General features: G+C 46.2%; 1 protein-coding gene across 21 annotated transcripts in view; it reads right to left on the minus strand.

Annotated features, from left to right (window-relative positions):
• Positions 1-1806: 1806 nt before the first annotated feature.
• The window catches only part of Synrg (synergin gamma), an 83580-nt gene continuing 71869 nt past the window's right edge, over positions 1807-13517 (minus strand). For 14 of the 21 annotated variants that reach the window (XM_052193833.1, XM_052193831.1, XM_052193829.1 and 11 more), the window contains 3 exons: positions 6801-6911; positions 6417-6452; positions 1807-5294 (listed from right to left, as the gene is read on the minus strand). In XM_052193833.1, the coding sequence (XP_052049793.1) occupies positions 5163-5294; positions 6417-6452; positions 6801-6911 (279 nt within the window). In that variant the 3' untranslated portion in view covers positions 1807-5162. The remainder of the gene's footprint in view (positions 5295-6416; positions 6453-6800; positions 6912-13517) is intronic. The other 7 variants (XM_052193830.1, XM_052193848.1, XM_052193847.1 and 4 more) reach the window with 1 other exon arrangement.

Here is a 13517-nt window from a genome sequence, read left to right on the forward strand (position 1 = left end):
GAGGAGTATGCATGGAACATTATCACATAACCAAAAAAAAAAAAAACAAAAAAAAAAAACCGTGAGTTATGGAGCCTGGCTTTTTTAGCACGGAAGCCAAGCTTTTAAGTCAATTTCTGACTAGGAGCCCCTTAGTAACCATTGTTCTGCAGGAAGAAAATACTTGCTGCCACTCCTTGTGATTAAGATAAAACTTGCCGTGAAAATCCCAACTAGGGCTGCAGAGAGGGCCTGGTCAGTAAGATGCTTACTGTGCAAACATAAGGACCTGAGTTTTATTCCTAGAACCCACATTAAAAAAAATGCCAGTGTGCATTTCAGCCAGGGACACAGATAGGCTGTGCTCCTCCAAGCCCAATCTCACCACCAGCTCTACAGCAACACTGGCTGCAGGCTCCCTTCCCCTTGGCTCCATCTCCAGCGGATCCTTCCCCTTCTAACCTCCCTTCCCTCAGTCATTGCTTTGTCCCAGCTCCTCCCACCACAGTCCAGCAGGCACCCTCCCCACACACTGCCCCCCCCCCCCTCAGGCTGCTCTGACAGGAGAAGCAGGTGAGCTCAGTGCAGATCTTCACCTTTCCATTCCCGAGAGTTCAATCCCCAGTCTCATCCCAGCCCTGTAGACCTGCTGTGGCCTCTCCTCACTCCGTCCCCATCCTCAGGGATCCAGTTAGGATCTTTGGTATGAGAAGGTACTTAGTAAATTACAAAGAGAAACACAAAACCTTTGATCTACTAAAATGGTGCCCTGGGTGTAAAATATGCTAGGGTAATTAATGGTGGCACAAAATTTGTGGGAGTAACCAATAACTGATTTAAGGCCCACTCCATAAGGCAGAACCCATACCCAACACTGCTTGGGTGAACAAGAACCAGAATCTAGTCCAGAGATCTACTAAGGGCTCTGCGAACTCCATGGAAGAGGAGGCAAAGAGCCGGGGGTCGGGGTGTGTGTGTGGGAAATGGAGGACACTAAGAAAACACGGCCCTCTGAACACAATGGCCAGAGACTGAAGCAGCATGCACAGGCCCAGACAGGCCTGCACAGGTCCTCTGTGTAGACCACGACTTCTAGTTCAGTGTTTATGGGACTCCTGGGCATGTAAACGAACAGGTCTCAGATTCTTAGGCCGTCTCTTGGTTTTGTCCAACTCTGATGTTTTAGGTTTTTTTTTTTGAATTTTATATTTTATTATCCCTTAGAAGCCTATTTGTTTTCTAATGAGAGAAAAGGAGCAGAGCCAGATGAGAGGAGGAGGCCGGGGAGGACTGGAGGAGGCGGGGGAGGACTAGAGGAGTAGAGGGAGAGGAAGCCACAATCAGAATAATGTGAGGGAAAAAAAAGGAAAAAAAAATAAAGCCAGGTGCAGCAGCATGCACTTGTAATCTCAGCACTGGGGGTGAGGTGGGGTGGAGCCCACGGGAACCCTGGGGCCTTTTTAGCCAGGCAGGCAGGCAGGCCTACTTAAGGCCATCGCTCCCTCTACCTGTGCTCTTTCCTAAAGTCTCTCCCATCTTGCTCTGCTCCTGGCTCCCTCCCAACCTAGGGGATGACACCCAAAGCCGTCCTGACAGGAACATGCAAACATAGGAACAGCCCCCTCTTCCCCCCAAAAGACATCCTGGTGTGTAACCAAGGGTCTCCTGTGCACCTGGTAGTCTAACACCTTCCTGTGCTTTGTCCTGTGTTCATCCTACTACCCACATCTGTAGACTTTTAACCCGGCAAAGAGAAGAGCCCCAGTCAGGAGTGTTTCCTGATAGACAAAGGGTTGTTTCGGAACAGACACCCAGTTTTACAGTGTGTAAACACAGCAGAGTAGTTGTTTATTAGAATGTACACAAGGGAAAAGCTACACACCATCTTTTAACATACAGGACCATGTTCCACATCATATACACAAGAAACCTGTTTCATGGTGGGCTTGCGACATTCATCAGGTTAGCTGGGCTGCAGCTATGACATGAGAGGTCACAGGTGGCCTGTTTAAAAGCCACTTGCACTATGTTCTCCATATAAAGAATGGAACTAAGTAAAATTTTATTGTAATGATACTTTGTTAGAAAAGTATTTGTAAAGTTTTTTTTTGTTTTGTTTTGTTTTGTTTTAAACTGAGTTGTTTCACATAAGCCCTATTTCTTGGCTGAACTTTGAAAGGAGGGGGCTTTTCAGTCTCCTTTGGTGTACCCTTTCCACAGGAGTGGTACCCAGTCTAGACAAACCACAGGCCACACACATCTTGACCTGCATTCTGGCATCTGCTGGAATGTCTACAGCAGGCTGCAATGACTCCTTCATGACAAATGTCTGAAAATGTCAGAGTTCCTTTGTTAACTGTTGAAGGGTGTTTGACCTTGAAGGTACTTAGAAGCCTTAGAACAGCCCCCAGTGCAAAGCAAGCATCTCCAATTTCTGCTTGAGAAATCTTTTTGATGTCACATAAATAGAAAAACGGGAAATAAGACCAAAAATAAAAACAAGCAAAACACCTAAAATACGTAGAGCAACACAAAATACTAATTTAAAATGTGTATCCCAGATGGTATGCCAACTAGCAGACTCAGACAGGGAAGCTCAGATCATTTCCATGTGCACCTTGAGACCCTTCTGTCTCAAGCATGTCCACACAGGTCACACAGCAACCACAGGACAGAAAAGGCAAGGCCAGCACCCAGCCACAAGTGCTTATTAGTTGCCATTCAAACTGTGGGTGCAGCTGCCCGACACAATGCACAGCGTGGAGAAGAGTAACCTTGGTTACTGTTTCCAAGGACACGGACCAGGCTCTTGGCTAACAAGAGCTGAGGTAAAGCTGAATGCAACATGAGTCATTTTAATACATGCGTGCAGAGAAAATCAGCCGGCTAATATCGCACACTCCCCTAACCCCTGGTGGAGGATTCTGACTAAGCCTTTGAGGCATTAAACAGTCAATAATTTTCGTGGTAAAGGCTTTCTGCTTACACCCACTGAATTTTCCTCTGGCACCTCCCAAGGAGTGACTAACCCTATGGTAAGGAATTTTAACTGAGGCATCCTGGACTACGTCGAGGAGTGGAGGCGATCTAGGTACTTTAACAGAAGTCATGGGTACAGGCCACTGGGCAGAAAATACTTCACATAGCATTTTCAGAACATGCTTCAGTGGTGTAAATGTGGCTAAACTGGGGACATTGCTAATGCTAAGGTCAATCCTAGAGTAAAGACTGGAGGGCCTACTTGTTACTCTGTGGCGTGGAGAGACACTGGAGGGGCCATTACAAGAGTGTACTGAAAAGCAGCCTACCTCTGAGTGTGGAGTCTCCACACTCCACCAGCCCTGGCGAGGGGAAGGCCATGTGGTCACAATGCACAGCTTTCTGAATATCAGGAGCTGGAGATGATGTCATCTGGAACAGATGAGTAAACGGACCATCGGCTCTTCACCCTGCCTTCTGGGCCACAGCAAGGCTAGGAGAAGCTGCATCAACAGCTGCAAATGATCCGATCTTGGGGAAAACACACAAGGTACAAGATGGAACAGCACAGACACCCCTCAGGAGGAAGGGGAGATGATGAATTGTGTAAAAGCAAGAGTGAGATAGACAAAACCTAACATTTTAGACTTCCAAATAAAAACTGCATCAGCTGAGGGATGCATGTGCGATCCAGAGAGTCTTCCCAAAGCCCAGACCCACGCGCCAGAGAGAGAGCTGTCCCAGAGTCCCTGGCTTCTCCTCGGAACAAGCCCTTTTAACCACTTCAGCTTGCGTTCTCTTGGTTTTATGCATTTTGTTTATCTGACAAATTCCTATACCAGTGTAAGACTTTTCCTTTGAAAATTCAGTGCTGTTTATAACCACTTTCCTCTGCTGCATCTGAAGTGTACGTGTATACACAAACACACACCCTACCTTACTGTTCCTCTCATTATGACAGCGGCTCTCAACCTGTGGGCCTGACATCCGTGACATCGTGATGACCCCTGTAGAGGGTGTCAATGACCTTTTCACAGGGTTCACTTAAGACCATTGGAAAACACAGATATTTACATTCTGATTCGTAACACTGGCAAAATTAGTTATGAAGTAGCAACAAAAGTAATTTTATGGCTAGGGGGTCACTACAACATGAGGAACAGTATTAAAAGGTCCCAGCATTAGGAGGGTTGAGAATCACTGTGCTAGGCCCAGAACTCCCTCTCACCCTGAGTCCGTTCTCAGACCTCTCCTGATGTACTGCCCAGTCCAGCACCGCTGGCTCCTATGCAGTCTTCTTTGTGGACAGCGGCCACTACGAAGAGATTTCAGTCCACGGCTGTAATCTGGTGGGAAAACACCATGCTTGGTGCTATGCTTGATGTTGAGGCAAAACAGCAGGTTCTCAATAAAGGCTCCAAGGGGAAGGACGCACATCCTGGACACAGGCTCTGGGCTGTCAAAGCAGGGAAGGCAGGAAGGGGAAGAGGTGAGGTGCCACAGGAGGTGACTATGTGTCCTCCTGGCCTGCCGCTGTGCAGTGGAGACAGCAGTGCTCTCTTTACCAGGACAGAGCATCAGTTTAATCACAAGCCTTTTTTATTCACTTCAAGTGTTTAAAAGCTAAATGCAGAAAAGTGTGTTCTGCCTCCTAGGGCCAAAATGATGGATATATAAGTGAGCCGGCTGGAGACAAACTCGTGGAATCTGGTCCTAGCAGAAGTTATTTTTCTTCTTTTGTTAACGTTTCACATACACTTCAGCAGAAGATTACTCCTCACAGAAAACTTTGGTCTGCGTTTTAAATTATCTAGAGAGGAACAAGAGAAGCAGGGTATGGTGGCATGTACCTGTGATCCAGCACTTGGGAGGCGACAGGGAGCCCTGATGCAAATTCAAGGTCATCAAGGCCCTATCCTTAAGAAAGAAAATCAAACCATCCACAACAACAAAGCCAGAGGAGATAAGCAAGCAAGCGTCCAGTGCCACGGGCAGTTTGGGTCTAGCAATTTACCTCAAGTCTCAAAGAGGGGCAGGTGGCAGCAGTGACAGAAGGTTTTCTGGTGGGACCCTACCTCCTGGGGAATGCTTCAAAGAGACCGGTGGAAGGGGACTTTGCAGTACTTGCATTCTATTTATTGATTTCTGTCACCCTAAGTCCTGTGACAGAAACAACCAAAAAATCAGCTTCATTGAACAGCTTTTCAGAGCAGATCCGGTAAGAGGAGGCCGGGAGGCTTGGGTTCGACACAGTTGATCCAGAAGTTGGCACAGCTGGCGTGGTACTGGTGTCCCCCATAGGCCAGCTTGAAACTGTCAGTCTCTGAGTTGAACGCCTGCCAGAAACAGAGGGGGGGGGGGGCAAGTCAGGCTCTTCCTACATCTAAGAGCTCAGCAGCCACCACGGGTGTCCCCAGGTGTCACCAAGGCCAAGGCTCGAGTGGCACACACAGACAAAAGCTGAAGGTGGCTACAGGATCCAAGTAGGAAAGTTTTACTTATTTTTACTGCTAATTAAAGGTATAAAAGTCAGTACCATCTAACCTAGTTTCAGCAAAGGGCCCAGTCTTCACAGAAAAGGCAGACAGAAGTTACAGGAGAGAAAAAGGGGCAGGACACAGGAGGGAATCAAAATAGCCAAGGGCTCTGGGTAATCGGTTCCCTCACTGTAAAGGTCATGCTCCCTGGAGGCTGCCATTGCTATAACATGTGGCCCCTTAGGTCTGTGGCTAACATCGTCCCTAGCAGTTCTATCAGGACTGAAAACCGTTTAAAAGAGTTAGAAATCAATTGATAATAACTCTGGTTCTCAACCTGTGAGTCAGGGCCCATGTCAGGTCGTGTATCGATATTTACATGACGATTTGTAACAGCGGTGAAATCACAGTTATAAAGTACCCACAAAATAATTTTATGCTTGTGGGTCACCACAGCACAAAGAAGTGTATTACAGGGCCGCAGCGTTAGGAAGGTTGAGAACCACTGGTGTAATGCCGTCAGGGGCTGACACCTGAGTGGACGGACGTACGAGAGCCCTCCTCATCTGTAGCTCAGCCACCCACAGCAGCTAACGGTCTGCAGTTTGTTTTCTTAAACACCACAGATAAAGTCCTACAACCCACATGATTTGATGTTTTGTCTGTCATCCACTAAATCCCAAAGCTCTGCCATCTCATTCTCTGTCACTACAACTTCTAGTCTTCCAGAAGGTGCTGATCCGTGGCAGAGAGAAATACCAAAAACAGCAGAAGCTGATTAGCAGCTACGAGCATGCAGACAGGACAGCAGTGGCCCCACAGAGACGCATTAGTTGATTTGATCAAACATTATGGGGACGAAAATGAGTCAGTAGAGGATTCATGATTGGTACAGTCCAGGACAACAACAGAATTATCTGTTGGCCTCTCACACACAAGACTGAGATGGAGACACTAAAGTCACATGTAGCTGGCTCATACTTTTTTAGGCTGTCCTTCTGCAGGCGTCTCTTCTTTCTGAAATGTTGAAACCATAAGGTCAAAAAAAAAAAAAAAGCTAATCAGCAAGTCCCGGGAACAGGCCTCTTGCCTCCAGGTAAATCCACAGGGCCTGGCACTCTCGCTCCCACCCACCCCTGTCCCTGGGGTGAATCCAAAGCTCAGCAGGGAGGGAAGGACTCTGTTTACTCCCTCAGCAACTCCCCCACTACCCCCTGGAAAAACAGATCTGCTTCTATAGACCTTTCTAGACTTCCAACATCCCTGCCTCTGGTCACAGCGCTTGTGAAGGGGGCTATATTCGGCTGCCCCTGAAATCATGTTAGGGATGAACCCTGCCACTGACGAAGGAAGACCAGGACTTACCCGGCTCCTGGAGTCCACATTTAAGAGACACACTCCACAAGCCAGCTCCTGAGCGTTTTTGATCCCAGGCCGTAACATACAGGAGGAAAAATCCAGTGAATTCTCGTCTGGCTGAGGATGACAGGAAAGACAGGTAAGGATGTAGCAGTTTCAAATACTATGTAGGTCAACTATAACATGAAGTCAACTAATGGCACCAGTGCTTGGCTTCCAAAAATCTGCCGAGTAGCTGCTATGTTCTAGTAGCTAGCAAATGCTAAATGGGAATAAACTGCTCTCTAGCCTTGGGGACCTCATGGTCTAGGGTGGAGCAAGGTGTGGAGCACTCCCGGGATGCTATGGTACTTATTTTGGGGTAAGTACTGAGTGTCCAGGCACTCAACAGAGGCATTTAGCCAAGAGAGTGCTTCCTGGAACTCAATCATCCTGGCTGAGTACTGGTGATGCGGTAGGTAGGAGGTGAAGGTCAGTGGGTGATGGGCTGATGAGAGGAAGGAGAGGCCAGGATGATCGACACACAGCAGCACGACTCAGATACTTAAGCAAAAGTTCAGCTACGAAAGGAAATCGAGGGTGGGAGATGAGCCAAGGCGAGGGGGAGGAGACGAGGCCAGAACATCAAGGATCCAGAGAGGAACGGAAGGAGGAGAGACAGGACCAAGCACACATTGCTGGCCCCAACCTGCCTTCTGCAGTGTCAGCAAGAGACTAGGGGTTGGGGGGCAGTCCGCAGGGCAAGGCTTCAGTTAGAAGACAGCAGAGGGACTTGTTGCAAGGGCTGTTACGGGGGCAGAATCTACAGGCCCTGGGCATGTGCAGGCTCTGGATGGGAGGAGGGAGGCTTGGGCAGATGAGAAGCTGCACTTTAAGGCCAAGGACAGAGGAGAGAATAGTTTGGTTCAGGCTGAGTTGTAGCTGGCAAGGTCAGAGGTGCAGGTGGTGGGGACCTACAAATGCTAGGAGAGATCCGAGAGTCAGCAGCCAGGGACAGGTACAGAAAGGAGCAGCTGCCGGGCATGCTTATCCAAGCCTGTGCTTATCTCTTTACAGGCATTATCCAGCTTATCCTTCCGTGAATGGACAAACAAACAACAAAAATCCACGAGAGTGCAGTGCAATGATTAAAGGGGCGGGTCTTAGTTTTGAAAACAGCTGTCAGTTTCTTAAAGATTAAATATGCATTTGCTGTATGAGCTTGCAGTTTCATTTCTGGATATTTATCCAAGAGAAAGGAAAATATATGTCAACAAATCTTGTTCCAAAAAAAAAAAAATCCAAAACCAAACCGTTCATAGCAACTGTATCCATATTAGCCAAATCTGGCACTAACAAATGTCTAGTAATAAGAAAATGGATAAACAAGTCGTGGCGTGTTGATACAATAGACTATTACTCAGCCAGGGAGCAAAGTGATTATTTGATTAACATGGCTACATTTCAATATTATGATAGTAAGCAAGCCAGATACAAGAATGCTAACATTTGATATCGCTTCTCATTTATAAAGCTTCCCCCCCGCCCCCAGACAGGGTTTCTCTGTGTAGCCCTGACTGTCCTGGAACTCATTTTGTAGACCAGACTGGCCTTGAACTCAGAAATCCGGCTGCCTCCAAGTGCTAGGATTAAAGACATGCACCACCACTGCCCAGCTATTTATAAAGTATTAAAACAAAGGAATCTCTAGCTATGGAAATCAGGGTAGCAGTGGTTTTTAGAATCAGATCAGGGTTGACTATGAAAAGAGATAGAGTGAACTTTAGGCATGGACAAAAATGTTCTGAATATTTTCTAGGCCTTGTGGCACAGGACCTTAATTCCAGCACTTGGGAGGCAGAGGCAGGTGGGCCTCTGTGAGCTGGAGGCTAGCCTGGTCTGCAGAGGGAGTTCAGGACAGCTGGGGCTACAGAGTAAGGTGCCCTCTTTAAAAAATCCAAAACCAACCAACCATACAAAACACCTGAAAACTAAAACAGCAGCAGAGAGTGTATGTTCACACCATCATAAACTCCAAATTGCCAAATGAGTTTCACAGAACATGTATTTTCTTCATTTTTACACATCTTTTTGGACTCATAGTCAACTTTTGTTTGTTTTCACATATAATACTGGCACGAATGTTGGCGATTTACATTTTAATATTTTTTATGTGTATGGGTGCGTGCTCATCTGCATCTCTGTGTAGCACATGCAGGCTGTGCCCATAATCACCAGGAGCGGGCATCAGAGCCCCTTGGAACTACTTGTGAGCTTTTAGGTGGATGCTGGGAATTGAACTTGGCTCTTTTCTTCAAGAGCAGCCAGTACTTCTAACCACTGAGCCATCTCCTCTGGCCCTAATCAGACAACAAAAACATTTTGAATACTTCACTGGTCAAAGCCTTGATGACCGCTGGACAGTCATTTCTCAGCTTTTGTGCTGTTTGAAGGCGAATGCTTTAGACATCTTTAAGATCTGCATTATCAGCATTTTTTCTCAGTCACTTTCTTAAATGTAAACAGCCAGCAGAATAGCAAGTCAAGCCCCAGTGACACACTTTCTGACTTCCATTTTGTAAGTACCCCTATCATGGCTGATTCCGTGTGACGTCATTAAACATGGAGCTGGGAAGAACTGCCCAGCAACAGAACTTCCTGGTGGTTATACCATCCAGGTCCAGTACCACTACACTAGGTGAGCAGTCCACATTTATCCAAGACTGCTCTGGTTTTCATACCCTAGTCCTGAGCATTAGGGATGGTTTGATATCATGTTACTGGATCAGGGACTATTGGAGAAATAATTACAGTGTGGGGAAACCATAAGACTTGAAATCAGTCAAATTAATAAAATCCCTTGAACACCTATTTACGAGGGGAGCCCAGGAAAGCAGATGAGAAGTGCAGGCTGTAATGTGTCACGAGAATGGTAGACTCTGCACACTTACCCGGTGAGTAAATTAATCTCCCAAATGATAAAATTAGCTCCCTTAGGCAGGCAGTGGAGGCAGCACTCAGGAGGCAGAGGCAGGTGGATTCCTGAGTTCAAGGCCAGCCTGGTCTACAGAGCAACTTTCAGAACAGCCAGAGCTACACAGAGGAACCCTGTTTTGAAAAACAGAAATCAAACGGAATGAACAAAATTAGCCCTCTTAAACACGCTCCCATGAGCACTGGATTATATTGTATATGACACTGATCAATGGCTGCAATTAAGCCATCCTGCAACACGCTGCTGGACCCTGACCACCAACTTTCACTGGCAAGTATTTCACATATTTAGTGAAGATTAAGACATAGTCATGTTATATATACCAGCTTTTTAAAATTACTGATATTTTATTTTATGTGTATGAGGGTTTTGCCCACATGTCTTTGCATCCCACGTGTGTCTAGCACCACTAGATGCTAGGAGAGAGGATCAGATTTTCTAGAACTGACCTTATAGGTGTTTGTTAGCTGCTGTGAGGGGGCTGGGAACTGAACCAGGTTCTCTTCCAGAGCAGTGTGGTGGTTTGAATAAGAATGGTCCCCATAAGCTCATATACTGGAATGTTTAGTCAGCAGGACTAGCACTATTTGAGGATTAGAAGGAGGGGTGCCTGGTTAGAGGAAGTATGTCACTAGGGTAAGTCTCTGAGGTGTCAAGAGCCCAAGGCAGGCTCCGAGTCTTCCTCTTCCTCCTGTCTGTGGATCCAGATGTACAACTTTCAGCCACTTCTCCAGCACCATGTCTGCCTGCATGCTGCGATGCTTGTCACCATGAAGACAATGGCCTCTAAAATTGTAAGCCGGCCCCAGTTAAATGCTTTCTGTCATAAGAGCTGCAGTGGTCATGGTGTCTCTTCACAGCAGTAGAACCTGGACTAAGACTAACAGCTCCTAACTACTGACCATCTCTCTAGCCGCACCCCAGCTTCTTAAACTGTGGGTAATGACCTCCAAGATGGCGGGGAGGGGGGTAGGGGTGTCACTTAATTCAGTATGGGAGCTACAGAAAGTTGGCAGTAGTAAAAGGTTTCTGAATATGCAGCCACCAAACGCTGATAAGAGTTGAGTGCTAAGGAACTGAGGTATTGTGGCAGCACTCCTCTGCGGTGTGTCTTATGACGTCACCGCAGTCCTAGCACTGGATATACTACATAGAGCTCACACTGCGCATGCTGACCACACGCCAGTGAGTGTGGCCTCCGTGCTCAGATCCTAGACGGCTGCTGTCAGTTGCAGAGTTCTTACCGTATGCACATAGGTTCCTGTTTTCATAGAGACAAAACCCTTGCACTACAGAAAACAAAGACTTTTCATATTTTTCTGCTGCTATCGTTTAGCATCTAAGTAGCAAATCAGTGTATCTTTCTCTTGCTATTTGTCACAGCTTGACTTAAAATTGCTGTTAAATTGCTTACTTGAGTTTAATTTTAAAAAAATTAAATGAATTTTGGCTTGGGAATAATATAGCAATTCATTTTTGTTGTTTCTTTTTATTTGTTGTGTTTTGTTTTGTTTTGAGAAAGGGTCTCTCTGTGTAGCCCTGGTTATCCTAGAACTTACTATGTAGATCAGGCTATCCTCGAACTTAGAGATCTACCATCCTTTGCATTGTTGGGATTAAAGGTGTGCATGCACTACCTAGTATAGAATCTCTAACAATTTATAAAATAGCCTTAAACATATTTCAGCCATTTTGTACCTCGTGTTTATGTGAAGTGTTCTCAGCATTGACAACTAATAAATCAAAATGTTGATCAACCCTCAAACATGAAAATGCTCACTATTCTACCCTGAGAAATCAGACATTCAGCCCAGATGGAATTCTTTACGAGACACAAAGGATCACATTCATCTTGTTAGCATGCAACCTTGCTTATATGTGCAATAAATAATAAAATCACATGTTTACCAAAAGACGATTTAAAATAAGTGTCTTCATGATTTACTAGCAGTAAACATTTGATTTCATACCTATCTTATATACTTATATACATAAACATTCCTCAGGTAGAAAGGAGTTGTGGCAGATAGTTTAAAGGCATGTACCGTATATGACCTGCTTACAGAGCCAAGCCCCAGGGTCAGCTGGAAGGTCTAGCCCGAATGCTTAGCAGTAATGCACGTCTACTGTGGTGCACAGAAAATGGGCATTAGGGAAAGAGCCTGGTGGCAGTCAGTGCTCCATGCTCTTTGCCAACATTCATTCTCCCTGGACTAATGGTATGAAAAGCTTCCCAGCGTCCTTGACATCAGTCGTGGCTACGTCGCCTGCACGGCCAGTAAGTCATGAATGACATGCTGGAAGGGAGCCTTTGATGTGTTGGCTCAAAGGTTAAGAGCACTGGTTGCTCTTCCAGAGGGTTCGGTTCCCAGTACCCGAATTGTGGCTCACAAACATCTGTAACTAGTTTCAGGGAATCTGACTTCCTCTTCTGGCCTCCCTGGGCACCAGGCATGTGGTGCACAGATATACATCCAAGCAAGCCACCCATACATATAAAAAATCATAATAAAACTCATGTGCTATTTTTCACGTCCCCTTGACCCTCGTGGGCGCCCAGCTACATTCCATGTGGTGTATGAAGTGAACCTGGGTGCTGAGTGAGGACAGGCTATAGAGCCTCTCTGCCTGGAGATGGACATGGGGCTTGATCAATAAAGAAGGCCTGCTTGCCTGAGAGCACAAGACTGGAGAGGAGTGTTTGTTACCTCAGCATAACCCTGAGGTATTCATAATCTATGCTGACAGATGAAAGCAGGAAGCTAGACTCCCGCTCCAGAAGCAGCTCTAGTTGTGGAGCATCCGTGTGCTTGGTGCTTTGTACACTGCTGTCCTTGATGATGTAACAAATTATCCAAAACTTCATGGCTTAAAAGAATATGGCTTTGGGGTGGAGAAGTGGTTCAGCACTGACTATTCATCTAGAGGACTGGGGTTCAAATTCCAGCACCCGCATCACAGTTACAACTCTCTGTAACTCCAAGAACTGGCACTCTCACATAGACATACATTCAGACAAAACACAAATGCACATAAAATAAACATAAATAAAATTTTAAACAGAACATGGCTTTACTTCCTTACAGCCCAGACGTCAGAGGGTGGATGTCTGCAGTGGGCTGACAACACTTGTGTCTTCTGGAGTTCTGGAGGAGAATCTCTTTCATTTATAGTTTTAGAGATCACCTCTAGAAATGTCCAGTACTGTGCATTCCTGGCTCCAGGGGCATCTCCCACCCTCTCTCCGTTTCCACTGCCATACAACCTTTCTTTGCTTTTACCCCACTACTTCCTGTCAGGACCCTGTGATGACACTGGGCCCACCCAGCTGATCCAGGGTCATTTCCTCAAGCACACACCGGGAACTCAATGATCCCGCCTGGGAAGTTCTTATTGCCACATTAAGTAGCGCAGATGATAACACAGATTCTAGGGTCTGTGGCATGTCATCAGCTGAGGATATGGGAAAGATGCCATCTTTAAAACATGGTGCTTGCAAGAAGAGCAAGGTGTGGGGGATGCTACCATCAAAGCACACTGTTCTCCCGAGATTTCCACAGCACTGCAGAAGGAAACACTCTGAGATTTGTCATTTCTTCACCCTGGGAGGAATTACCAAAAGATCTGTATCATGCTGAATGAACAGAGGAATCAAAGGGTCTGTGTGACTTCTAGCTGGCCACAGATCTAGAGAAAAACTGTCCCTTTTCTTCTATTAGGTTTTATATGCCAAACATTTGTTTCCCGGG

The sequence above is a fragment of the Apodemus sylvaticus genome, chromosome 10, assembly GCF_947179515.1.
Source record: "Apodemus sylvaticus chromosome 10, mApoSyl1.1, whole genome shotgun sequence".
Classification (NCBI taxonomy): Eukaryota; Metazoa; Chordata; class Mammalia; order Rodentia; family Muridae; genus Apodemus; species Apodemus sylvaticus.